At 42.5% G+C, this 26,890-nt stretch overlaps 2 protein-coding genes across 3 annotated transcripts in view; both read left to right on the top strand.

The window, feature by feature from the left end:
• The window catches only part of acer1 (alkaline ceramidase 1), an 8,766-nt gene extending 3,979 nt beyond the window's left edge, over positions 1-4,787 (top strand). For both annotated transcript variants that reach the window (XM_046872087.1, XM_046872089.1), the window contains exons 5-7: positions 1,301-1,438; positions 1,912-2,049; positions 4,593-4,787. In XM_046872087.1, coding sequence (XP_046728043.1) covers positions 1,301-1,438; positions 1,912-2,049; positions 4,593-4,770 — 454 coding nt within the window. In that variant the 3' untranslated portion in view covers positions 4,771-4,787. The remainder of the gene's footprint in view (positions 1-1,300; positions 1,439-1,911; positions 2,050-4,592) is intronic.
• Positions 4,788-9,764: 4,977 nt separating this feature from the next.
• mllt1a (MLLT1 super elongation complex subunit a) lies at positions 9,765-26,795 on the top strand. The gene is given in 13 exon segments (XM_046872086.1): positions 9,765-10,430; positions 15,847-16,027; positions 17,097-17,179; positions 18,986-19,129; positions 19,329-19,454; positions 20,550-21,230; positions 21,671-21,710; positions 21,713-21,760; positions 22,243-22,354; positions 22,572-22,683; positions 23,339-23,407; positions 25,022-25,093; positions 25,798-26,795. Coding segments are annotated over 13 exon segments (1,809 nt in total). The 5' UTR covers positions 9,765-10,418; the 3' UTR covers positions 25,927-26,795.
• The last annotated feature ends 95 nt before the right edge of the window (positions 26,796-26,890 follow it).

Here is a 26,890-nt window from a genome sequence, read left to right as displayed (position 1 = left end):
GACAAGCAGACACTAGCAGACAGAAACTTAGGCAAACAGGAAGACAGAGAATCAGACATACGGGAAGACACACATTGTAGGCAAAACATACTTCTTGTATACACCCACCTAGAAAAAATAAGCACTTCTGAATAGCACTTTAGGCTTTAGTTAACATCAATTAACTGTAATAATGTTATATTTGATTGCTGTTAATTGATGAAAGCAAGAAAAGTCTTGAGGAAGAAACTTCAGACTCCAAAGGGAACCCACCTGGGTGTCACCAGATGTTCATTCATTACAGTTCCATCGTTGTTAAGGTGTGCAGTAGAAGACGATTAAATGCAACCTGTGGAGCCATTTTAGCAGACTGTTGATATTAATAACAGTCCAAATCCATCTTCATTGCTCTTGAGTTGCTCAGTAATTTCATGGATCTTCAGGCCGTTGATGTGAAACCATTCTCCAATTGAAGATTTTACTTTCAAATTAATGCAACTGTAACAAGTGCCAACTTCCAGAAAGTACATGATAGACACCTGCATTAATATTGAAGAGCAGGACAGGAAAAGGGTGAAATATTAATGAGTTGGTGAGCGCTTACGCCTATCGGCAGGGACGTCATTAATGTGCATCGCTGCACCATGTAAACACAATGCTTTTGAAGAACAGAGACGAGAGGGAACAAAACTTCCAGGATTCCCAAAGTCAGGGACGAGCTCTTCAAAAACTGATCACACAACTTGCTTTTTCTGCTGTTTGCATTGTAATTATATTGGGTTTGTAACCCTTGGGGGGGGTCAGAAATATTTCTGGAATAAAGCGGTCAAACAAAACTAGATTTCGGATTTAAAGATTGAATTGAAGTTCTAATATGTTATGTAGATGTTCTATGTTTAAATGTATTTATAAACAGATAAAAATAAAACAAAATGCCTATGATTTAAAGTAAGAATGTGAAATCAAACACTGTAAGATGTTGCTGTTTTTAGAAAATGAATCGTAGTATCATTGACTCATTGCACCAAACAATCCTCGATCATTTTCCACAAAAAGCACAACAATAAAGCGTTATATATGTCACTTGCAATGGTGGACAGTAATGAAGTGGGTTTAGCTACATTTTTTATATAGTTTCGTACTTAATCAAGATCCTTTTGAGGATCCCTCAGTTGTAATATCTGAAATATCTTGTAGTAAATCTGAAAACCTTTTGAACATCTAAATAATGCTCATCTGGATAAATCGGTGATCATCATATCAGCTTTATTGAAAGCGAAATGATCTGGTCATCATGACATTTTTTCCCACTCTGATGCAGGACCTCGTTTTCTCGCATTGTCTTGGTGAGCACCATCTTTACCACACTGTTGTCATTTGTCAAGCCCACCGCCAATGCCTATGCCCTCAACTTCTTCGCCCTGCACATCCTCTATTCTTTGTCTTTGCAGCTAAAGAGGTAGGCTTGAATCATGAGCTATTGTTTGTTTTGTTTTTTTCTTCTGGCTACATGTTGCTATGAGGACATTTTCTACTGTATACATACATACCTGTACAATTTGTTTATTTGAGCTACATACATATACGGTACATAGTGTTACTAGAGATGTCTTGAAATTCCTAAACGTTACATACTGCCACTTTAATTGTGGGTGTTGCTGAATATATTATATTAAATACATTATATTATGTGAAGAAAATTCTCAATTTCTGATCTAGCATGAGGTATGACTTGGTTGTTGGTTAACTGATTTGTACAATAATATGAAATAAATAAATAAGAATGTGTATCTTCTTTATTTTAAAGAATTTAGGAGAAAGGCGAGAAGAAAAATGTTTCACAGTTATTGTGATCTGAAAATTGGAAATCGGTACATGGATTGTATTTTATTTTTGTTTTCATTTGCCATGCCTTTTCTCTTTTCTCCGCAGTTGTACTGATCAGCGTGTTCTGCGTTTGGCACGTGTCTCCATCGGTCTATGGGTGCTCGCCATCTCCTGCTGGATCAGTGACCGCTTTGGCTGCAGCTTTTGGCAAAAACTTGACTTCTGCTACTTGCATGGCATCTGGTACGAGCTGCTGCTAACACACACGCTGACACTACTCTAATGCAGTGAAAGTAAAAGTTGCATCTATCATCTAATGCACTTCAGTTGTATCTATTATACTGTACTTTTATCAACTATACTTTATTCTTTTTTACTGAAAAACACTTTACTCTCATCTACTGCATTTTACTTTTATCTACTGTACTATACTCTCATCTACTGTACTCATTTACTGTACTCTCATTTACTGCACTATACTCTCATCTACTGTACTCTCATCTACTGTACTGTACTCTCATCTACTGTACTCATTTACTGTACTGTACTCTCATTTACTGTACTGTACTCATTTACTGCACTATACTCTCATCTACTGTACTCTCATCTACTGTACTGTACTCTCATCTACTGTACTCATTTACTGTACTGTACTCTCATTTACTGTACTGTACTCATTTACTGCACTATACTCTCATCTACTGTACTGTACTCTCATCTACTGTACTCATTTACTGTACTCTCATTTACTGTACTGTACTCATTTACTGCACTATACTCTCATCTACTGTACTCTTTTACTCTACTGTACTGTACTCTTTTACTCTACTGTACTGTACTCTCATTTACTGTACTGTACTCTTATTTACTGTACTGTACTCTCATATACTGTACAGTACTGTACTCTCATTTACTGTACTCTCATTTACTGTATTGTACTCACATTTACTGTACAGTACTGTACTCTCATTTACTGTACTCAAATTTACTGTACTGTACTCTCATTTACTGTACTCTCATACTGTACAGTACTGTACTCTCATTTAGTGTACTCTCATTTACTGTACTGTACTCTCATTTACTGTACTCTCATATACTGTACAGTACTGTACTCTCATTTACTGTACTCTCATTTACTGTACTGTAATCACATCTACTGTACAGTACTGTACTCTCATTTACTGTACTCTCATTTACTGTACTCTCATTTACTGTACTGTACTCACATCTACTGTACAGTACTGTACTCTCATTTACTGTACTCAAATTTACTGTACTGTACTCTCATTTACTGTACTCTCATATACTGTACAGTACTGTACTCTCATTTACTGTACTCTCATTTACTGTACAGTACTGTACTCTCATTTACTGTACTCTCATTTACTGTACTGTACTCACATTTACTGTACTCAAATTTACTGTACTGTACTCTAATTTACTGTACTCACATTTACTGTACTGTACTCTAATTTACTGTACTCACATTTACTGTACTGTACTCTCATTTACTGTACTCACATTTACTGTACAGTACTCTCATTTACTGTACTCTCATTTACTGTACAGTACTGTACTCTCATTTACTGTACAGTACTGTACTCATTACTGTACTGTACTGTACTCATTACTGTACTCTCATTTACTGTACAGTACTGCACTCTCATTTACTGTACATTACTGTACTCTCATTTAATGTACATTACTGTACTCTCATTTACTGTACTCCCATTTACTGTACAGTACTCTCATTTACTGTACTCACATATACTGTACAGCAGTGTACTCTCATTTACTATACTGTACCAAAATAAATATGGGGAACATAATGTAAAGTTTAAGTGTGAACAGTAGGGGGTGCAAATGCTCTCTTTATATCAATATAGTAAGATTCACCAATCCGCATCGGTTTAGAAGCTAACGATGTGATGCACCGATTGTAAAAAGTGTGCATCGGAAACAAATCGGCATTTGTATTGCGATGCATCATCTTTAGCATATTTGCATCGGTAAAAAAAAAGATCTATTTATATATAATTATAAGTAGATGCACTATACAGTTATTATGTAGAAAGTGACCAATAAGATTTTGTGACTGATATTTGAAATGTAGATCGATTTCTCCTCACTAAACTGTTTCTCAAACGCGTTCTCTCAACACCACTGCTGCTACGTGAATATGACGCATCACAACACTAATTTTGAGAGTGATAGAATATAGATTAACATGGCAGTGGTAGAGCTGCCTGGGAGACAGAGCAGATAAAGGACTTCTCATTTCATTTAGGCTTTTTATGCGTTAGAAGTCAGATGGCACTTAAGTAAATTGATGTCTGTCTGAACCATAGAAATAAAAGCAAACTTTTAATATTAAATTGCACAGCATCTTATTTTTCGGTTGAATCGTATTGTTGTGGTTTCCTTCTAAAATTACAAACTTTATTACACTTATAAAACAGCACTTTGTGAAAAAGTCATTTAAATAATAAACATGTTGCTTTTTTTCAACTATAGTTATGTTTTATGTATAATCTCCTGTCATGCTTTCTTATTTAAAGCAGCTGTAAATCTGTAAGGTGTAAAAATCTGCTTATGTTACCAAAAAAAAACAAAGCGTAAAAGTATTTGTCCAGTGGGCGGAGCTTAATCTGTGAGCACTGATACTGGAGACTCCCAGAGCATTTCCACACAATTGTATATTTTTTTGTTGTGTATCTAGTGTTTTAATCTTTTGTTGTGTTATCTAGTGACTGATATGTCTACCTTTCTGTGTTTTGGAACCGAAGGCACATCCTGATTGTGGTCTCTACGGCGTACGGAAGCACGCTGATCGCCTACCTCGACGCCACCATTGAGATCCCGCACTCTCACCCTGACCTGCAGTACTGGCCTTGTGATAACTTAGCTCTCGGGCTGCCTTATATCGTCCTCAAGGCCATGCCCAAGACAAGGAAAAACTGCTAGCTGAGAAAGAGAGAGAAAGGGGGTGAGAGAAAAGTGACGGTTTGCAAAGAATGAAGATGTTTTTTATTGCTGCCTTCCTGAAACACTGTACATCCTGCAAGACTTGATTTTTTTTTACAATCTTTTCAATCAGGGCTCTTTTATTCGTGTGTGTGTGTGTGTGTGTGTGTGCGCGCACGCATGCTTGCACAGTATTTTTATTGCATTCTGAAGCTTCTTCTTTGAGAAGATGAGATGAAGTTTACTCAAAACTTGTTTTGTTTTTTCGGAATGTATTTTATAATGACGTCCAGGATATGAACTGCTTTGATGGCTGGTTTAAAGACACTTTTTTGTTGTTTTAAAAACACTAATATACACAAAAAGCACAATGAGGGACCCAAAAGTACCTGGAATTCGAATGTGGATTGTGCACCCGACATATTTGTGGGTTTCGCTGCTAGATAGTTTACACTTGCTGTGAATTTTGGTGAATTTTTGTGTTTTAGTTCCCATTGCAGATCCCATTGAAAGAGCACAGAATTGGTGTGAAGTTGAGGGTTTTTTTTTGGATAAAACGACTCCCAAAGCAGCGATTATGCTAAAACCTTATCCTGGCAAAAGCATTGATGATTGTTTTTTTATTCTTTTTGGGTTTTTTCATCACCAGACTAATTTATAGGAAAGCACAAAACCTTGGTAGAAGTGCTTCACCCAGAACCTACACTTTTCCCATTCTCCGACTTTTTAACCAGGAACTTGCTCCTTTGAAGTCCTTTTAGTTTCTAATACAAAAAAAAGATTCAATACTTGTGCATTGTCTCAGATAGCTAGATGTAAAAAAAATGTGCCATTACTTTTGTGCGGTTTTGGGAGATGTTTACTAAGGACATGCTGGTCTTGAATAACTCACTCTTCTAGGAACATTTATTCCACACCAATCCTGGACCTCATGTCAAGTGCATGTACCATATTTATATTTGGGGAATTTGTGGCTCCCCCTTTGTGTATAATTATGGTATAGTCTTTTTTTTTGTTTGTTTTTTTTTTAAATAAAGGGCATGACAAGAATTTTCTGTTTATGGAGTGTAAAGTTCTTGATGTCCAACAAGTGACAGCGTGATGATAAATATGCTTCGGGGAAGATGTTCCACTAGATGTTGGAGTGTGGAGCTACAAAGGTGTAATTAAAGTAATTAATGTAGGTGATTGTTTTTCAGAGCCACTGGAAAAAAAATGCTTTGAAATCTCCATCGAACTGGACGGACAGACAGAAAGAAAGGAAGGAAGGAAGGAAGGAAGGAAGGAAGGAAACTGGCTTTGGCCATGATCTAGCACTCTAGAGCAGGGAAGGTTAAGGGCAGTGCTCAAGGGTCCAACAAAAGCAGCTTGGTGATGCTGTTACTTAAACCCTCAACCTTTCAATCCGTAATCCAGAGCCTTAACCGCTGAGCAGGTTTGATCAGCGGAGTGAAAAGAAAATGGCAGATGATGTCCACTGTGAGACCAGAAAGCTGGCCATAGAGATCTTTAGATCTTATGTTTACATTTTACATTTATGGCATTTAGCAGACACTCCAGGGCAACGTAGTCGAATCTCTATCAATGAATAAATCTACTTTTTTTAAATGTAAAAGACAAAGCAAACTTGGAAAGTGCTAATTTAAGTGTTTCAGGAAGAAGAAGGTCTTCACCTGCTGCTTGAAGATAGCCAGTGACTCCCCTGTTTAGAAATTATGGGGAAGTTCATTCCACCACCTTAGTGCCAGAACAGAGAAGAGCCTTGAAGGTTACTTAGCTCTTACCCTGAGAGAAGGTGGTACCAGTCGAGCAGTGCTGGAGGATCTCAGACACTGCGAGGTGTGGGGGTCTCTTAGGTAAGAAGGTGCTGGTCCATTTTTGGCCTTGTAGGCAAGCACCATGCGTGCAGCTACCAGAAGCCAATGGAGGGAGCAGAGGAGTGGGGTGCATTAGGGCTTGGTGTGATCTTGATGTGGAGATGAATCACCTGAGAAGAACAGCGGTTCGGTTTTTGCTGGGATGAAGCTCATACGCTGCCATCCATAATGTGGTGAAGTGGTATAGCTCAGAGGTTAAGATGTTGGAAGTCTGATCGGATTGTTGTGGACCACCAAGCTGCCACTGCTGGGGCTTTAATCCTAAACTGCTCAGTTGTTAGTCCCTCTGGATAAATGCCTTAAAAGTAAATAATGGCAGATATGCGAGATCTGAGCAGAAACAAGAATCTGTAGGGGGATTGGCAGATTTCTGTGGCGTCGTAAAGGAGAAATAAAGCGAATGCGATGATTAAATGAATGGTGTTTATTAATCATTATAGACAAACTGTCACATTCTTAAAAAATTTTATTAAAGTCTTTTATTTTTATATATATATAATGTTCACCACAAGAAAAACGAAAGAAGTACGCTCTCGAGTACTTTAAAGGTCATTTAAAATGTATTTTTTTTTTTCTTTCAGCACATGCAAATCTTCCTAATTTATAGCGCAGGAGAAGAAAGGAAAAGTGAGCAGCATGTCAGGGGCCCGACGTCCTGCCGCGAATAAAAGAGTTACTAAATACAGGAGTCTCAGCGGGGGGATTAAAGTAGCGTGTGGGTAAAAAGGAGAGAGAAACCCAGCCTCCTCTCCACCCCTCTCTCTCTCTCTCTTTCTCTCTCTTCCTCTCATACATACACGGTTCATCCAGAGGGACTCCAGCAGTGATATAAACCCTCTCACTCCTGCTGTTTTAGTCAAAACAGCCTGCCGGCGCAGGAGTGTGTGGACTGGGCTGCTGGCCTAAGCAGATTTCTGCGAGTCGTTCTGCATTGTGCGAATTTGCAGCTTTGATTTCGGTGCCAGAGCTCCGAGTCTGGGTTCACGTCCCATCTGCCGAAGGCTCCGAAATCCCCTAAAGTCCTCTTACGGATTCTCTCAGTGGTCATCTGTCCAATAAGAGACACTTCCCAGGCCAGAGATTTGTTTTTTTTGTGCCAGTGTTTGTATTAAGGGTTTATATTTATTTATTGATATCCAAGGATATGAAAGGCAAAGCTGTACGAGAAATAACTGGCAACCCTACAGAATATTGTAATTAAATAAATTGAAATAACTGTCTTTGGGGTATACACTGACGTTAAAAGCCTCCCCACACACACACACACACACACTCACACTCATTATAACCAGCGGTTAAATCCTAAATGCCTTCATCTTGCGTACCTTGTGTACCTACATATGTAACCAGGAAGGTCATCCAGCATAAAATGTGCCAAATCAAATATGCGAATCACAAACCAGAATTCCATACTGGATCGGTCGAGGCCCGGGTTACCAACAACCACCACAGGTATTGTTTGGGCTACTGTTGGCCAAAGGAGGAGAAGGAGAGGAGGAAGACGTCTACAGAGACTGCAGAGTGGAGGTTAGAGTGCTTATGCTCCACAAGTGGGTTGTGAGATGGAGGAGAAGGAAAGATTCTGGACTGAATTAGATGAAGTGGTGGTGATATGTAGGTATGGTCTTAAGGAGAGGAATGTGGAAGGGCAGATGGTGGTAGATTTTGCTAAAAGGATGGAAATGGCAGTGGTGAACACTTATTTTAAGAAGAAGGAGGATCATAGGGTGACGTATAAGAGTGGAGGAAGGTGCACACAGGTGGACTATGTTCTATGTAGGAGATGCAACCTGGAGGAGGTTGGAGACTGTTGGCAGGGGACAGTGTAGCTAGACAGCATCAGATGGTGGTCTGTAGGATAGTTTTGGAGGTGAAGAAGAAGAGGAGGAAAGTGAGGACTAAAAGAAGAATAAGATGAAGGAGGAAGAGTGTAGTGTGAGATTCAGGGAAGAGGTCAGACAGGGGCTCGGTGGTGGTGAAGAGGTACTGGATGATTGGGAAACTACTGCAGAAGTGATAAGAGAGACAGCTAGAAATGTACTTGGAGAAAGAGAAAGAGGTTGGAGAAATAGAATTGGGATCGACAGAGTGATGAGAAAGGTAGGCAGGAGTACAAAGAGATGCAGCAGCAGGTAAAGAGGATGTGGCGAAAGCATAGGAAAAGGCATATGAGGAGCTGTAGGAGAGGTTGGACACTAATGAAGGAGAAAAGGATTTGTAGCGATTGGCCAGGCAGAGGAACCGAGCTGGGAAGGATGGAGATGGAAATGTGTTGACTAGTGAGAGTGTGTTGAGAAGATGGAGGGAGTATTTTGAGCAGCTGATGAATGAGGAAGATAAGAGAGAGAGAGAAGGTTGGATGGTGTGCAGATGGTAAAGCAGGAAGTGGATAGGATTAGAAAGGAGGAAGAGTGGAAAGTCTGTTGGACCAGACGACATACCAGTAGAAGCATGGAGATGTTTAGGAGAGATGCAGTGGAGTTTTTAACCAGATTGTTTAACAAGATTTGTGCAGTAGGAACGACAGACTGGTTTAAGGTCAAATCAAATCAAATCAAAGGTGGAGGTTGGACTGCATTAAGGATCGGCTCTGAGCCCTTTCCTGTTTGCAGTGGTGTTGGACAGGTTGACGGACGAGGTCAGACAGGAGTCTCTGTGGACTATGATGTTTGCGGATGATATTGTTATCTGTGGTGAGAGTAGGGAGCAGGTTGAGAAGATCCTGGAGAGGTGGTGAGAAGGGGAATGAAAGTCAGCAAGAGTAAGACAGAGAACATGTGTGTGAATGAGAGGGGGGCAGTGGAGTGGTGCAGTTGCAGGGAGAAGAGGTGGAGAAGGTGGAGGAGTTCAGGTACCTGGGGTCAACAGTGCAACATAATGGAGAGTGTGTTAGAGAAGGGAAGAAAAGAGTGCAGGCAGGGTGGAGTGGGTGGAGAAGAGTGATAGCTGGAGTGATTTGTGATAGAGGAGTATCTGTGAGAGTGAAAGGGAATGTTTATAGGACTGTGGTGAGACCTGAGATGTTGTGTGGATTAGAGACAGCGGCATTGAGTAAAAGACAGGAGGTGGAGCTGGAGGTAGCAGAGCTGAAGAAGTTGAGGTTTTCATTTGACGACGATGGACAGGATTAGGAATTGAGATGGTTTTGACATGTGCAGAGGAGGGAAACTGAGACATGGGGTAAATCGATAGGAGAATGCTGAGGATGGAGGAAAAGAGGAAGGACAAAAAAGGAGGTTCATGGATGTGTTGAGGAAAGATATGAAGATCGTTCGAAGAAGCAGATATAGAGAACGTTGTATGGAGACGGATTATCCATTGTGGCGCCCCCTAATGGGAGCAACTGAAAAAATCAAGAAGAAGAAGATAGAGTGTACCTATGTAGGAATTGTAAAGGTATTTGAGATTGAGCCGTAAACAGTAACTCGGGCAATCCCTCCTAAAACCCGGTCTCCTGAGTAGGGAAGTCCCGCCCTTGGCGTTCTGTGATTGGTTAAAGTTCAAAGATGCTCCATTCTTATTGGTCGGTCTCGCTGTCTTGGAAGCGGAGCGCGAGCTGGAACTGACAGAGAGTAGGGCGAAGAGAATAAAGGGGAGGGGAAAACATGGCGGCGCCTAGCTTCCGGTTTCTCTCTCTCTCTCTTTCTCTTTCTCTCTCTCTCTTTTTTTTTCCGGGGGGTTGAAACTGACACACAATGAGTCGGGAGGAACAACGGCCTGAGAAAGCACGGCTTCTGTAAATAAACACGGCGACCAGGCGAGTCCAGGACCATGGAGGATCAGGTAATGAGGAGCAGGGCCTTGTGGGTTTTTGTTCACTTTTGAAAAGAACATGAAGGATTTGTTTTCGGGGTTTGGGTGTAATGTAATGGGCTGCTGGGTGAAAAGGAATCACACACACACCCTGCAGCCAATCCGAGCGCCTTGTAGAGAAGATTTCTAGCAGATAAATCAGGATATTGGACGCGTTTAAAGACCCGTGTTAGCATGCTAGCTTCCCGAACAAGCTCCAGGTCTTCATGTAAACATGAGATGTTCAGCTTTGCCTTGTGTCTTGGCCTGGTCTGGGAAACCGATACAACTGACGGCGGAAAGTCTGTACATTTGTGCACGGTTTATTCCCGGCTCCAGGCATGCAACAAGGAATAATACCGATATCATTATATCAATAATAACAATATTTTGCACATTAAGCTAATCAAGAGAACGAGTATTGCACGCTCGGTGAACCGGCTTTTGCTTGTTTTTTTTTTTTCTTGTTTTTTTTTTTCTTCATGCTCCATTATTGTCTCCCGTTTCCAATAGAAATGCACGTTTCTTTATTTCTTTTCCTTTTTTTTATGCTTCAGGATAATGTGCACATTGTATAAGAAAATACCATAAAACAATGCCGTATCCTGCTCTTAAACGCAGATCAAAGTCCTGGGAAACGCGATTTCCTGATGCTCGTGCGTGTTATTTCTCAGCGTTGTTTGTTGGAATTCCTGCATGTAAAGCGAGGCCGCGTCACAAATCTACTCCGTGTTCCCTATGTAGTGCGCTAGGCGGTGCGCTAGGCGGCCATGAAGGGCGCTTGCTCGTGCACTATTATGCGCGATTTGGGACGCGACCCGAATCCTTTTGCGCTTTCTCAGTGTGTACGAGTTGGCCGGGTTTTCCGGGATGCGTCCCAAATGCAGGAGCACCACATGCTTTAGGGTTCAACACCCTAAAGTCTTCCGGGCTGTATTTGGATTTCTATTTCCATAAGCATGATGTGCATAAGATTTTATACATAATAAAATTTTTTTTTTTTTTAATGACGTCATCTCATTATAAATCTACAGAATTTTTATTTATTTTTTCTGGGGGATTCTGTAGTCTTTTAATGCACAATTCTACACATCCCCGTTTTGACCCAAATAAAACCCAGAGTCACTCAGTGTGAAAAATGAATTCCAGAAGTTTTTCATAAGGTTGGAGCTCCATAGCTGGAGATCTTCCACTCCATCCCGTAGAGAGCATATCGTCATGATGGAGCTGGTCTTGTGCACAGGGGCATCGTCGTGCTGGAACAGGTCCCGGTCCCGTAGTTCAAACCAGGGGAAGATTTCACGCCATCGCATCCATAGACGTCCCGTGCGGTTGTATAAGTTTGTGGCAGCGGTTTGGAATAGAAGCACGTCTGCCTGGGAAAGTGGAACGTCTGTCCATGAGAGTGGACGTTATTAAAAATGTCTTACGGTCAGGTGTCCACAAACTTTTGGTCTTTGCGTGCATGTCTTTTTGGATTGTGCTAGACATGTTTTGGACTACAGCTTTTTCCTCACCTAATTGTTTCGTAATGTCCATGACGCACCAAAAAATTGCCTTTTTTTCCTTTCGTTTTGATTATTAATATAAATCGGGGCTGAAGCGATTCCTCGAGTAATCCGAATGCAAAAAAAAAGCAGCGAGGCAAATAATTTGCCTTCGTTTCGACTATTTAACTACACACTGAGCACTGTGTTTCCCCACGGACCGTTATTACTGACGCACCACCACGCTAAACTCTGGATCGCTCTAGGCAGGGAAAGACGGAACACACGGGGGAAACTCGAGGGGCACGAAGAGGAATTTGGGAACTAAAACATAAAGAAAACACAGTACAGTTTGTTTATTTGTATTTACTTTGATGTAATATGGCAATTAAGTAATCGGTTAGAACATTCGATCGCTAAAATAATCGCTAGCTGCAGCTCTACTACTAATAATAACATAAAGGAGAGCAGGGTGGCGTCAAGATCTTCTGTCGTTTATCAGTGTCATGTCCTGGCCTTCACATCTGTCTAATCTCGGAATCGTCTCGTTTTTGTTTTTTTGAGCGCAACCAGGAACTTGTGTTTTTTTTTTTGTGTGTGTGGCGTGGTGTGCTCGAGGCACGTTTTCTTTCGAGGAAAGGCGCCGAGCTTCGTTCGAATCACGCCGTTAGATGTTGCAGATCGTAGCTGTGTAGATGAAAATGGGGACAGATTAAATTTTTCTTTCTTTCTGAAGAAACCCTACACTCCCTTTGATGTTTGCTTTGATGTCTGGGGGAGGGGTTGAAAAAGCCCCTCGCGTTCAGGCGTGCGCGCGCACGCGTGCGTGTCCTCGGCGTGCGGTTGTGTCCTCCCGCGTTCAACTGCCATCGCGCACCTGCACGTTCGGAAGATAATCGGAAAGCAAAAAGTCGACTGCGCGCTTTCCGACGTGTCGGTTGCAGAACACGCAGCTCTGAAACGCTCTGAAATCTGATGTTCCCTTGAGCTGAAGATTTGTCTTTTCAATGCTCTGATTTCTCCGTTTGTTTCTTTTCAAATTCTCCAACCGAATCTTTTAAAGCCCAAAAGTATTGGGACACCCACCTTTTTCCAGACAGATGTGCTCCCATTCTAAAGGGTGTCTTAGGATGCGGTGACGTGAAATGACCCCCTCAGGCCAGATTGGAGATCCAAACCTTTTCCAGCATGATGATGGCGTGAACTTCATAAAGATGTGCACCCCAGACCTTCATCACCTCACCATCATCAGTACCTCGCTTTTCCAAACCCCCTGTGACCGAGGCCGTTCTCTCCGTGCTCTTGTTATGCTCAGGTGTCCACAAACTTTCACCTGTATGTTGTGGTTGCCTTTAAAGGCCACGGAACCACCGAGATGTTCGTTCTCAGACTTTGATGTGATCGTGAGTACAGTCATACGTAGGAAGCTGGAGATTCCTTCCTACAGTGTTACATAAAGGTGTTTGTATCAGGCAGGACTCCCCCCCACCACCACCACCACCATCCCCCTTTTTCTCGTCCCACACGGCAACACTTTAAAGCTTATATTGTCCTCGGTGTCTGGTTTCATCTCTTCCTGTTTAATCCGCCACTCTTCACAGAAGGCTTCCTGATCTTTCATCTCTGGGGTTATTGCGTTGGCGATTCGGCGCTCGGGACGGCACGGAAATCAGAGGAGTTTCCTTTTTTATGGTCTTCCTTCGATGGACAATTTAAAGCAAACAGGGGAAAAAAAAGTTTGACAATTGTGTAAAAACTAAATAAATATTTCCGGCCCTTGCTTTAAGTAATGGTTTACAAAAGTTTGTGCTGGAAATCAGTGTAACAGGGTCAAGGTCAGATCAATGTCAAACGTCTGAAATGGGTTTTCTTCACACTGCTTCCTGTTCCAACTAGATTTAAAGCTGCATCTAAATGACGACTAATAAGGACTTTGTAGTTTTGGTAGCTGTAGCTTCCTAGCTTCCTCATTTTCAGCTCACGTCTTCTATCCTTGTTTCTTCCAGATGTGGTTTAGACGCAGAACCGGACCTAATATTGTATTCTTTAGGAATCTTTTCTGAAGCACACTATAGACACATACAAACAAAAAGTGTGGACACCTGACTAACTTTATGAACACATTTGTTCCCCATTTGCGGTCCTAAAAACCTCCATTCTTCTGGGAAGATGTTCTACTTGAGTTTAGGGTGGGCTTGTGAAGATTTGTGCTCATTCAGCCAGTCAGTAGGTGATGTAGGTGAGATGATGTGGCCGTGGGTGCAGCCAGCATGGAGGAAAAAAAAATTTTCAATAGAGTTTGAGCAGGAGATCTTCCATTTTGACCAATGGAAAGCAGATCTTTAAGGAGCTGGATTTGTGCAAAGGGGGGTATGGTCATGCTGGAACATGTTTGGGTCTCCTAGTTCAATTAGAGGGTTAATTTCAATCTTCCAAATCCAAAGACGTCTTCTACAACTGTGCGCCTCAAACTTTGTGGTAACCGTTTGGAGAAGAACTGCGTGTAGCTGTAAAAGTCAGTCCCAATACTTTTGAGGCATACATTGTTATAAAAGGAAGCAGATGTCTCAGAATTTTGTAATAAATTCTTAGAATTGCAAATGTATACGTAAATACAGAAATGTCTTCAGGAATTGATATTTTGTCCCATTTCCTGCCGCTAGTCTAAACAGAGTTGTGAACCAGACGTACACAGTTTGAATCATTCGAATGAGGAACAAGCTGCGTAAGAGGATTTTGAAGATCGGGAACTGGTTTGAATTTATCATCCGAGTTATGTTGGTCAGCAGCTGGAGGTTGAAGCAGGTGTTTGGTGTGCTTGAGTTGATATTCTGGGAAAAAGAAGAGCCTGGATAGATCCAGAGAACAAGTGTTAAAAACCTAACTGGATTAGAGAAGAAAGCTTGACCAATCCTCTCCATGCTTTTGTTCCTACGGTCCATATCATAATTTTTATGCCCTGTAAACACACTCTGCTCTCCCACTGAGGCGTCAGACCGCCTGGCACCAGTTTAACCATCACCGCCAGCATGGGTCTTCAATCTCCCAGTTGTCTCGCACCAAATCCAATTAAACATCGGTTTAATAAAGAGGCTTTAACTTGTCTCGTGCATTACAGTGAAATTCTTAGGCTTAGGAAGCTGGGGTCAGAGTCCAGGGTCTTGATATAGTGGTCCTGAGCACAGAGGGTTAAGGGCCCCACCCAAGGGCCCAACACTGACCGCTTAGACATACTGGAGCTTTAAATTTGGTCCAGTCTGGTGTCTTAAAGCATTTTATTCACAAAAACATTTGTGTATTTGTTTGTAAGGTGTTTGCTCAGTGGTTAAGGCACTGGTTTACTGATCAGAAGGTTGTGGGTTCAAGTCCCTGTATCACCAAGCTGACATGTTTGGGGCCCTTGAGCAAGGCCCTTAACCTCCTCTGTGTTCCTGGGGTGCTGTATCATGGCTGATCCTGCATTCTGACCCCCAGCTTCCATAACATCACTCTCTGGTATATACGAAGAAGGAATTTCACTGTGCGGTAATGTACATGTGACGAGTATGACGCACTTTTTTTTTTTTTTTACACATTATAAATTAAAAAAAGCAACATAATTTTTCCCCTCCCTACTTTATGGACTACATTTTATAAATCGTCGGATATAGTAAGAACATAGAATAATAACGTGATATTTTCCCCATAAACTTTTTTTTAATAAATATCCTTTTTTTTATGTAAAATGTAGTTAATTTAATTTAGTGGGGTTTTTTTTATAATCTTGCATTTTATTGCACTTTGAATTAAATATGTTCATCTGTTCTCAATGGCGTATATCAAATTCTCTGATTTCGACCTGCATTTAAGTGTGTGTGTGTGTGTGTGTGTGTGTGTGTGTGTGTGTGTGTGTGTGTGTGTGTGTGTGTGTGTGTGTGTAGTGTACAGTACAGGTGAAGCTGGAACTGGGCCACCGCGCGCAGCTGCGGAAGAAGGCCACGTCCGAAGGCTTCACACACGACTGGATGGTGTTTGTGCGAGGGCCCGAGAACAGCGACATCCAGCACTTTGTAGATAAAGTGATCTTCCGCCTGCACGAGAGCTTCCCCAAACCCAAGAGAGGTGTGTCTGTCTGTGTTCTACTAAAGAATCTTTACATCTCGCATGGCACACGAATATCTTTACATTCAAGAGCATCTCTTTTAACATTGTTGTGTTGAATACAAGGAAGAAAGAGGGCGTGGCCTCATTCATATTGAAACCGGGTGTAGCAGGATTTTCAGTCCAGAATGTGTAAATACTACAGAGTCAGATGGTTGTAGTTTTGTAAGCAGTGTGTTATGGGTGGTGTTGGAGTAAATGGAGTTATACGGCTGGTAGTGTTGTAGGGATTATGCGTCTCCATAACCGAGGCCGGTGCGCTTTGCAGCTCCGCGCGTAGCCGATGATACGAGATACACGTGAAGCAGCTACAGAAGCTATACGATTCAGGTTCAAGAAGACCCGATTTACTGCAATATGACGCTCCGCAATTTAACATGGTGCAGCCCGGTCCGCTTTTGTCTCTTCGGTTCATACAGGCAGCAAATCCTCCATTAAAACCCTTCTGACTTCTAACGCTTTTACAAATGCGCCTTTGTAGCGCAAAAGAAGGAAAGATAAAATAAAATCCATAAGTTGTTTACCTGTTCTGTCTCCAGGAAGACACAGCTCTACCTCTGCCATGTTAATCTGGATATATAAATATGGAGCAGTATTGTAGACGGTGTAGTCGTTGTGTAGTATGCATAGTGTTACAGCATGAAAAGTGGACAGTGTAATGTGTGAACAGCGTTATAGATTAATACGTTCTATGCTCTTGTGCAGTATTGATAGTTGAATATGGGTGCTGGTGTGTGTGTGTGTGTGTGTGTGTGTGTGTGTGTGTGTGTATATATAGTATACTAGTATAGTGATACAGTAGCTAGAGGGATGAAAAAACATTTCATAATATAAATGTGCGTTCACTCACACGTACATGTTCACAGCAGTGTGTGTGAATATTTGAGTCAGGTGTATTGGATTAGGTTGTAACTAAACTCTGAAGGACAGACGACCACAGAGCCATGGGGCAAAGGTGAGCTGTGGTGACCTGTGAAATGGAGAACAGCAGACTGATTGTGTGTGTGTGTTTCTTTGGTGTTGATTGCAGTGTGTAAGGAGCCGCCTTATAAAGTGGAAGAGTCGGGATACGCCGGATTTCTAATGCCTATCGAAGTCTACTTTAAAAACAAGGTGAGTGCACGTACTCTGGTTCTACTGCAGTCTTTCTCGCTCTTTAGTTTTTCTTTTTTCCTCTTTTGCTCTATCTCTCTTTTCCTTCTGCTTCCCTTCCCCCCTCTCTCTGTGTGTCTCTCTCTTTCTCTCTCTCTTACTGACTTGCTCACACACTCCCTCCCACACATCTGTTTCACGCAGCTTCCCCTCCTCTCAGGGTCATAGGTTCTTCCTTTTGCCCACATATTGAAGTATTTTCTCTGCAGTGTGGGTGTGTGTGTGTGTGTGTATTAAGAGCTCCTAGAAATGACGCTCTCATACGTGCACTGAGAGCGAGTTTCAGTAGAAAGATGAAGATTGAAATGGCTGATAAACTCGGCGCCGGCCTGAAACACTTCCACGGGCCACGTGGTTTCTCCTGTGCTTCTTATCTCCTGCGCTTCCTTCCGCTCCGTATCACTCACAGCAGCTCGAGAGCGAGAAGTTTATTAAAGAGCTCGGGGAACGAACAGCCCCTTTAGTCTTCAGCCTGGTCTTCAAGATCATCTTGTTTTCTCTTTCCTTTTTAAACTTTCTTCTGAACTTCATCTCATAAATCTTCTCCATCCAAACTTTCTAACTTTCCCCTTAGCTTTCTTCCAGATTTCCCTTTCACCATTAAACGCTTTTCCCACTCATTTTCTTCCTTTCTTCCCTCTTTCCATCCAAATGTCCCTTTTTGCTTTCTTCCATACTTCTTTTCTCTCTCTCCCTCTCCCTTCCAACACCTTCTTCCTCTATACTACTATTCTCCTTTTTCTCTCAGATTCCTCTCCTTCATTTCTCCTAGGTTTTCTCCCTATCATACTTCCGAATCAAATCTGTCCCCTCTTCCCACTGCAAAGGACTCTCTTCATTCCTTCTTTTCCCAAACCTCTTTTTATTTTCCTTTCCCCAAACATTGTCCTTCCATGCTTCCTCGCTCGCTTCCTTCCAGAACTTTGTTTCCTCAACTCGAATGTTCTCTTTTTCTTTCAATGCACCCTCTTTCCATCTGTCCAAATATTCTTCCTCCTGTTATCCTTTCCAACTGACATCCTCTTTTCCTTCCTTTCATTTAAAGCTTCCCACTTCCTGTTCCAAAACGCCTTTACTCTTTTCCTTCTAAATTTCCTAACTTCATTCCATGCGTTCTTCTAAACTTTTCATCTTCCTTTCGAACACGCTTCCTGTTACTCACTGTGTGTGTCTGTGTGCGCGCGCGTCTGCAACATGTCTGCGTCAGTGTATGTGCAGCTACGGCCGGGTCTGCGTCAGTGAGTGCGCGTCTACACTCGGTCTGTGTGTGTGGGTCTGGTTCTGCTTGTGTGCACGTCTGCGGCAGTGCACGCGTCTGCGTCTGGGTCTGTTTGTGTCTTGGTCCGGGTCTGCGGCAGTGTCTGTATGTCCGTTAGTGTGCACGTGTCTGCGTCAGTGTGTGTACTTCTGAGCCTGGTTCCGTGACAGTGTGTGAACTTCTGAGGATAGGTCTGCGGGGTGTGTGTACGTCTGGCCCTGGGTCTGCGGCGGGGTGTGTGTGTGCGTCTGGGCCTGTGCGTGTACCCCTGTCTGCCTGTGCGTGTACCCCTGTCTGCCTGTGCGTGTACCCCTGTCTGCCTGTGCGTGTACCCCTGTCTGCCTGTGCGTGTGTGTGTGTGTGTGTGTGTGTGTGTGTGTGTGTGTGTGTACGCCTGGGCCTAGTGTGAACCCCTGTCTGCCTGTGCGTGTGTGTCTGCATGTGTTTGTGCGTCTGTTATTTTGCACGTGTTTGAATTCTGCTGTAACTCTAAGCATCACTCGCTGCAGGAGGAGCCGAAGAAGGTTCTGTTTAACTACGACCTGTTCCTAAACCTGGAGGGGAATCCGCCTGTCAATCATCTGCGCTGTGAGAAACTTACCTTCAACAACCCGACCCGAGACTTCCGCAAGAAACTGGTCAGAGCTGGAGGAGTGAGTGACTGGAGGGGGGGGGACAAAAATACATTTCTCAATTGTTTCATATGAACATTTTGTAGTTAAAATGTTTCAATTTCTTTTTTTTTTTTTTTTTTTTTTTTATAAACTATATTTAATTACCATATTTATTTTCTTCTGAACAACAATGTTCTTGAGGAACTCTGCTTTACCTCTGCTCTCTTTCCTTTCCCAGATCATTGTGCTGCCCGAGGGGACGGAGTTGGTGTCCAGGCCGAGTCCAGACTATCCCATGCTTCCCACAATCCCTCTGTCTGCTTTCTCTGACCCTAAGAAAAGCAAAAGCTCTCAGGGGCCCAAGGTCTGTAACGCCACACATCAACCACACGGTCCTGCTCTCTTTCCCTTTTTTTTTTTTTTTTTTTTTTTTTTTTTTTTATTATTATTATTCTAGTTTCATGCTTTTTTTTTTTTTTTTTTTTTTTCCTCTCTTTTTGAATTTTGAATTTTAATCAATCTCTTCTGATTGGTCGGAAGGTAATGGGATATAATTCAAATCGTGGAGTTATATTTTATAGTATATAATTTTAAAGAATAATACAGTCAGGGGGAAGAAATGCAAAATATTTTTTTTAACACCAATGTGAACATCAACACATTTTAAATAATAAGACTGCTTGGTTAAGTAATATATTAAAATTATAGTATTTATTATTGTAAAAAATATTTAATATATAATCAAACTAATTCAAAATCTTTATTATTTTGATTAAATTCAGTAATCAATTAAATTGGCACAAATTAAAGATTTAAATGGAATTAAATAAGTGGAAATAGTTTACATTTGTTAAACATTTGGGTAGTACGCGTGTGTGTGTGTGTGTGTGTGTGTGTGTGTGTGTGTGTGTGTGTTAGCATTCAATATTTAATTTTGTAAAGATATGTTGTTTTTATTTCAGCATACTTTTAACAAATGTCTTCATTCCTTCCACCCTTCACTCCATGATATTCAGAATTTTCAGGATTTTCTCCTTTTAAGAGAAATAAGCCACTACAAAGGTATTTCCAGTACGGAGTGTGTGTAGCCACAGTGAGACAGTGCTAACTCTTATTTATTTATTTTTACCACTGGCAATGTTGTGTATGTTTACAGATTTAAATCATAAAAACAGCGACACTACGCTCAACGTGCGAGGCGAATACTAAACAAACTAGCGGTTCGTCACTTGACGCGTTCCCGAGGGAACTGAGATTTTATCTCTGTTCCGCAAGTAAAAAGATTTGCATTTGGTACACGTGCTCACCAAACGTTTTGGTGCGAATACGTATACCGTCGCATCCCTAACGATTAGATTTCACAATGAAATAAAAGCAGTTCAATTGCAACATGTTTTCTCTCTCTCTCTCTCTCTCTCTCTCTCTCTCTCTCTCTCTCTCTCTCTCGCTCTCTCTCCAGGAGCTCACTAAAGAAAACAGTGGCATTTCTAAAGTCCTTAAACCTCACAAAGTGGGCAAGGAGCACCGCGAGCGTCCCCGCAAAGACTCTGAGAGCAAGAGCTCGTCGAAGGGCGACGCCGAGCGAGACGGTGGCGCCAGCAAAGGCAACCGCGAGCCTTCGTCATTCTCCTCGACGTCGTCCTCGTCGAAGAAGCCTGAGATCAAAGTCAAAGAAGAGAGCAAAGCTCCGCCCAAAGCTGCTTTCAAAGAGCCCAAGCTGACGCTCAAGGAGCCCAAGATGGAAGGAACGAGTCCTAAAGGTGGAGGTCCAGGTGGAGGAGGAGGAGGAGGGGGTGTAACAGCAACAGCAGCAGGAGGAGGGGGAGGCAGCGTGACGGAGATTAAGTCGGGGAGCAAACGTCCGTCCAACGCCGACTCGCCCAAGTCCAGCATTAAGAAACCCAAAAAGGGTGGAGGAGAAAGCCAGAAAAGTTCAGGGGGCGGGGTTTTTCCAGGCACCTCCCCTCGCGTCTCGTCCTCCTCCATTGCTCCGGCGTTGGGGTTCGGAGACAAGAAGAGCTCGAAGCAAAGAGGGTGCTGTATCAAAGGCAAGCCCGAGACCCCGGAGGTCAAAGAGCAGAAGAAGCCACCTGAGTCAGACGAGTCGAACTCTGACGACGAGCTCTCGTCCAAGTCTGAGGTCAGAGCGAGATCAGCGCTGCAGATGGTGAAGACTGAGCGTTAGACACGCACTCTAATTTATAATCCACATCCACATCCTACTACTGTTTACATTCAGAGAATGGCCGTCATTCTACATCTACACCTGAGTCTGTCATTAATCTCTCTCTCTCTCTCTCTCTCTCTCTCTCTCTCTCTCTCTCTCTCTCTCTCTCTCTCCCCTCTTTCTCTTCATCCCCTCTTTTCTCTCTATCTCTCTCTCTCTCTTTATCCCCTTTCTCCATCTCCCTTTTTCTTCATCCCCTCTTCACTCTCTCTTTCATCCTCCTTTCGCTGTCTCTCTCAATCTGTCTCTCTCTATCCCCTCTTCTCTTCGCAATCTGTCTCCATCCTTCTTTTCTCTTTCCATCCTCTCTCTGTCTACTCTCTCTTTCTCTCCTCTCTCTCTCGTTCCTACAGCCCTCAGCTCCCTCCAGTCCAACGAATTCCAGTTCCAGCTCGAGTCGAGCTCTGACTCAGACTTTGAGCCGCAGCAGAAACAAGGCCAAGGTGAGAAACTCAGTGTAGCAGTCAGCAACTTACACACACACTTTTTTTTTTTTTCCTCTCTTTCTCGCAGCCACATACGTGTGCTCACACACACACTCTCTCTCTCTCTCTCTCTCTCTCTCTCTCTCTCATTACTCTTTTTCTGTCTTCGTCATTCAATTCAGTTTTCTATTGGCAGGACTGTTTGCATACAGTTTAGTATATACAAATATAAAGTATGAATACTAAATAAATTGTACACAGTTCCTATTACTCTCTCACACACACACACACACACACACACACACACACACACACACACACTGTCAGCTTCATACCTCAGCTCCTTCCATAAGACTTCAGCATGAGTATGATTTCATTATTGGTTATCAGCTCTGACTTTATTTAATGAAGTTAAATCAGTTGTTGCTTTATGGATGATGATTATGATGATGATGATGGTGGTGGTGGTGGTGATGTTGTTGATGGTGGTGGTCACTCAGGGCCCCTGCGCTCCATGGTGGAGGACATGCAGTCCGAGGAGTCTGATGAAGATGACAGCAGCTCAGACGACGAGACGCCGGTGAAGAACAACCTCCCAAACCGTGACTCCAGGTCTTTCTTCAATTCCCTCATTTTATTTATTTAATTATTTCTCTTCCCCTCTCTCTGTCACTGTGTTAAGCCTCTATCCAGCTGTGTACACATTTACACCAGTTTACTCCGCATGTTGCAATCTGTAGCGTTGGTTACAGAGATTTACGAGCTGAAAGTTACAGAGCTCCTGTCATACAGTTTGAGCAGCTGACCTCTGACCTCTTTTCATCTTTAGGCTGAGTCTAGACAGCGAGAGCGACAGCAGCGACGGACCTCGCCGCCCCGGCCGTGAGCCGCCGCCCCCTGCGCCCAAACACACCTCCGCCTCCAATAATAATAATAACAAGGTGAGTGAAAACCACGGCGGCCAATTATAGAGCTCTGTTCAGGACACACTCTGGAAACACACTTTTTGTTCCATCCATCCATCCATCCATAAATATTATTATTATTATTTTTTTTTTTTTTTTGGTTTCCCCGTTTTCTGCCCTGTCTATCTTTCTCTTTTTTTCTGCTTCCTGTTCTTCTCATCTTTCTCTCCCTCTCTTTACCTCCCTCTTCTTTGTCTGATTCTCTCCTTCTGTCTCTTACTCCTTTCTGTACGGTATTCAATCGTCTCTCACCTGCTTCTCCTTGTTTGCTTTTCTACTTCATGTTCCTGGACCCCATTATCGCTCCTGTTCTCTTTTTGTTGTTGTTGTTTTTTTTTCCTTTATATTTCTGGTCTTATCTTTATTGCCACGAGTGTTTAATGATTATCAACAAAGCCGGAATCAGAGCTCGACTGAAGAACGGGGATTCTGAAAAACGTGTAAACGACCTCCTTACACACACAATACTATTTATACCATAACAAATTTGTGTGTGTGTGTGTGTGTGTGTGTGTGTGTGTGTGTGTGTGTGTGTGTGTGTGTGTGTGTGTGTGTGTGTGTGTGTGTGTGTGTGTGTGTGTGTGTGTGTGTGTGTGTGTGTGTGTGTGTGTGTGTGTGTGTGTGTGTTCAGGTGACCGGGAGGAAAAGTCCCGAGCCGTGTCTGAGGCAGGAAAAGGTTTTGAAGAAGGGCTACGACAAGGTAGGAAGGGTAAATCCACATTTTTCATTCAGCACTTTACACTTTGCATCAAATGTTAAAACACAAAGGTTTCCTCTACATTTCAGCTGGTTTTTACACACTGTTTATCACAGACTCTTTTACATCACATGATGAGGCACATTTGCATATTATTCATACACTCTACTGTGATTGGTCGGTGGTTAAAATTAGCATACAGGACAAGATCAACACAAATGGTTTACTAAGGACTAAAGATCAGTGTCCACACATCTCAGAAAACATGTAGTGAGAACTGAAGAGGAGTGTGTGGACTTTTGAAGGATTTGGATAGGTTCTGTATGGAGGTGTGGACTCTGATCTCTGGCCTGGTGCCTCGGCAGCGAGGAAACATAAAGGTCGACTAAAAGGCCAAGTGTGGAACAAAAGTATTGGGTCACTTGACCTTTCCTGCTATATGTGGTTCCTGGTATATATGGCACTCGTTTATTTTGGACGTCTTTCAGATGCGCTCTGATAAAATTTTGCATGCCCTTGAGCTTGAAAACCCAAACCTGTACCAGCATTGCGATGCGCCTGCGCACAAAATGAGCTCTTTGAAGATCCGGTTTACATGCTTTGGAGAGGAAGATCTTGAGTGGCCTACTATAGAGCTCTGATCTCATCCCTACTCAACATGAGGATCAATCAGAACGCTGACTGTACCACCAGGCCTCCTCACCTCACCTACATCAGTACCTGACTTTCATTAACACCCTTTGGATGATAAACACAAATATCCATAAGCACACTCCAAAATCTAGTGGAACATCTCAGAAGATTGGAGGGAATTAGAAGAGCAAACTGGAACTAAATGTGGAATGCAAAGCTCAAAAATCGCATACCGAACTTTTGACCAGTGGCCCAATACTTTTGCCAATATAGTGTGTGTATTAAATTGTCTCGTAGTTTTTGAGAGACGTGCTTTATACCCTCTCGGCATCCGGACAGTTCAGCTGAAATACTTTGCCTTGCTTCTTTGTAAAACTTGGTAAAGATGTTCTTCACTAGTTGGAGATTTCTTTCTTGTGAGCTGCAGTCCAGACGGAATTGCATGGAATGGTAGCCATGTTGGTTTAGGATTCCTTTCACGTTCCAGAATAAGTATCCAAGCTTCCCTGCTCCAAAACCACCACAAACCATCAAGCTTCCACATCCATGTTTGACTGCAGGGGTGTATGGTATAATCTCACCCTTAGTACATATATTACTTATTATTAATTTAATAAAAAAAAAATTTGCAGACTGTGAAAGCTAATTACATTTAAATAAAATATAATAATGGAAATATTTATAGTCTTATGTTAGACTTTTGCCTGAGTGTGGCCAGTGTGTATATTTTCCAAAAAAAATTTTAAAAGGGGGGAAAAAAAGGATGTTATTTCCTAAAATTATTTTTAAAATAAAAATAGTTTACATGTAAATGTTAATAGAAATATTTTTTTTAAATGTCAAAGAATATTGTCTAAAAATATTGTCCTCATATTACTGATGTTTTAATTCCAATTCTTTAAAATATTTGACATTTTATTTATTTATCTCTCTCTCTCTCTCTCTCTCTCTCTCTCTCTCTCTCTCTCTCTCTCTCTCTCTCAGGCTTATACAGAGGAGTTGGTGGACCTTCATCGCAGACTGATGGCACTGAGAGAGCGAAATGTCCTACAACAGGTGTGTGTGTGTGTGTGTGTGTGTGTGTGTGTGTGTGTGTTCAAGCATTAGTTACACCTCCATGTAACCTTCAACAGATAAAACATTGCTATGGGGTGGGGGGGGTGTTCATAAAGTAAATTATATAGACAAAAGTATTGTGGGACACCTGACAGTTTCAGCCATTATGATGATGTTCTGCAAACTGTTACCTCAAAGTTTGAGGCTCACAATTGTGGATGAAATGTTTCCTGTATTTCATCCGGAAAATCAAAACCAGTTCCAGCATGACCATGCCCCTGTGCACAAATCCACCTCTATAGGTTGGAGTGGAAGATCTTCTCCTGCTATAGAGCTCTGACCCTCAACCCTATTAAACACCTTTTTTTTTTTTTTTTTCCCGATGGATTTTTTCACACCATCTGCACCCCAGGCTTCCTCACCTCCACCCACATCAGTACCTAATTGGCTGAATGAGAACAAACACCACAAAATCTAGTAGAACATCCTCCCAGAAGAGTGGAGGTTATTATAGGAGTAAATGGGGACTAAATGTGGAATGGGATAACCCTTTTTTTTTTTTTTTTTTTCTTTCAGATAGTATTTGATTAGACGACCTGTTTATATATTATAGCGGCTCGGAGGGATTCCCCCCCCCAATAAGGATTATAAAGTTTAAAACTTGTGAACTGATCAGATCTATTTTTTTGTTGGCGTTGTTGCAGATCGTGAACCTGATCGAGGAAACGGGCCACTTTAACGTCACCAACACCACGTTCGACTTCGATTTGTTCTCGTTGGACGAGTCGACGGTGCGCAAACTGCAGAGCTACCTCGAGGCCACGGCCACGTGACAGGAAGCGGGGCGGGTCCGAGGGGGGAGGGGCAGAGCTTGCTATCATTCTCCACACCGGGCTTGAGGGTGGGCTCGCATCCGGAAGAGAGAAAATAACGGCGGCGCGAACGGAGTCCACATCGACGTGCCGTGAAAACGACGAGGCCTCAAAAGCGAGAGGGAGGAGAGAAGGAGAGAGGGAACGACGCGATGAACTCGCACCGCCACTTCCCGTCGAGGCGCCGACGACCCGAGAGCTGTGCGACGAACAGCGCGGCCGTCCTCTCGCTTTTCGGTTTGCTCATGACGCAAACTACTGCCTGGTCAAGTGTGTGTGTGTGTGTGCGTGTTCTGTCCTTTTCATGCTTCCTTTTCTTCCTCCAGCACTGGAGCGTTCGTCCTGAAAGTAGCTCTCACATCCCGCTCTTTTTTAATATTTTTTTATTTTTGTACAGAAGTATTTTTGATGGAGGGAGACGCGAAACGAGCTTGAGAGATGAGCGAATGTACGTTTTTGTTGCCTAGGGCTAGCGCTTAGTGCCTTTTACCACCAACCAGCCGACTGCCCGCCTCCAGGAGCGGTAGCTGTCGAATGCGTTGCGTGGTCGTCGAAACGCACACACACACACGCACACACACACACATCCTTATTTCTCCATGCCTGATGCCTGCAAAACTAGTGTTTCCCTCTGACCGCGTCCTCTTCAACCCTGTGAGACGGGAGACGTCTCCCGGGGTTTCGCCAGTGAGTATTAACGACTGTGTTTGCCAAGTAGGCCTTTTAGAGACTCCTTGGATATTGTACATGGACATGTGCAATGTGTGGAAGTATTCGGGGATATTTTTATTTTTATATATTTAATTTTTTTTTAGTTGGGGTTTTTTTTTTTTTTTTTTTTTTGGTCTCGCATCTTAAGGGGAAAAAGTGAAGCGCAGACACCCAGAGAGGCCAGGACGTCCCATCCCTCGATCATGGAAGCAAG

Source organism: Silurus meridionalis, chromosome 17 (assembly GCF_014805685.1).
Source record: "Silurus meridionalis isolate SWU-2019-XX chromosome 17, ASM1480568v1, whole genome shotgun sequence".
NCBI lineage: Eukaryota > Metazoa > Chordata > Actinopteri > Siluriformes > Siluridae > Silurus > Silurus meridionalis.
Note: the sequence above shows the minus strand (reverse complement) of the source record. Positions and strands in the feature narration are given on the sequence as shown.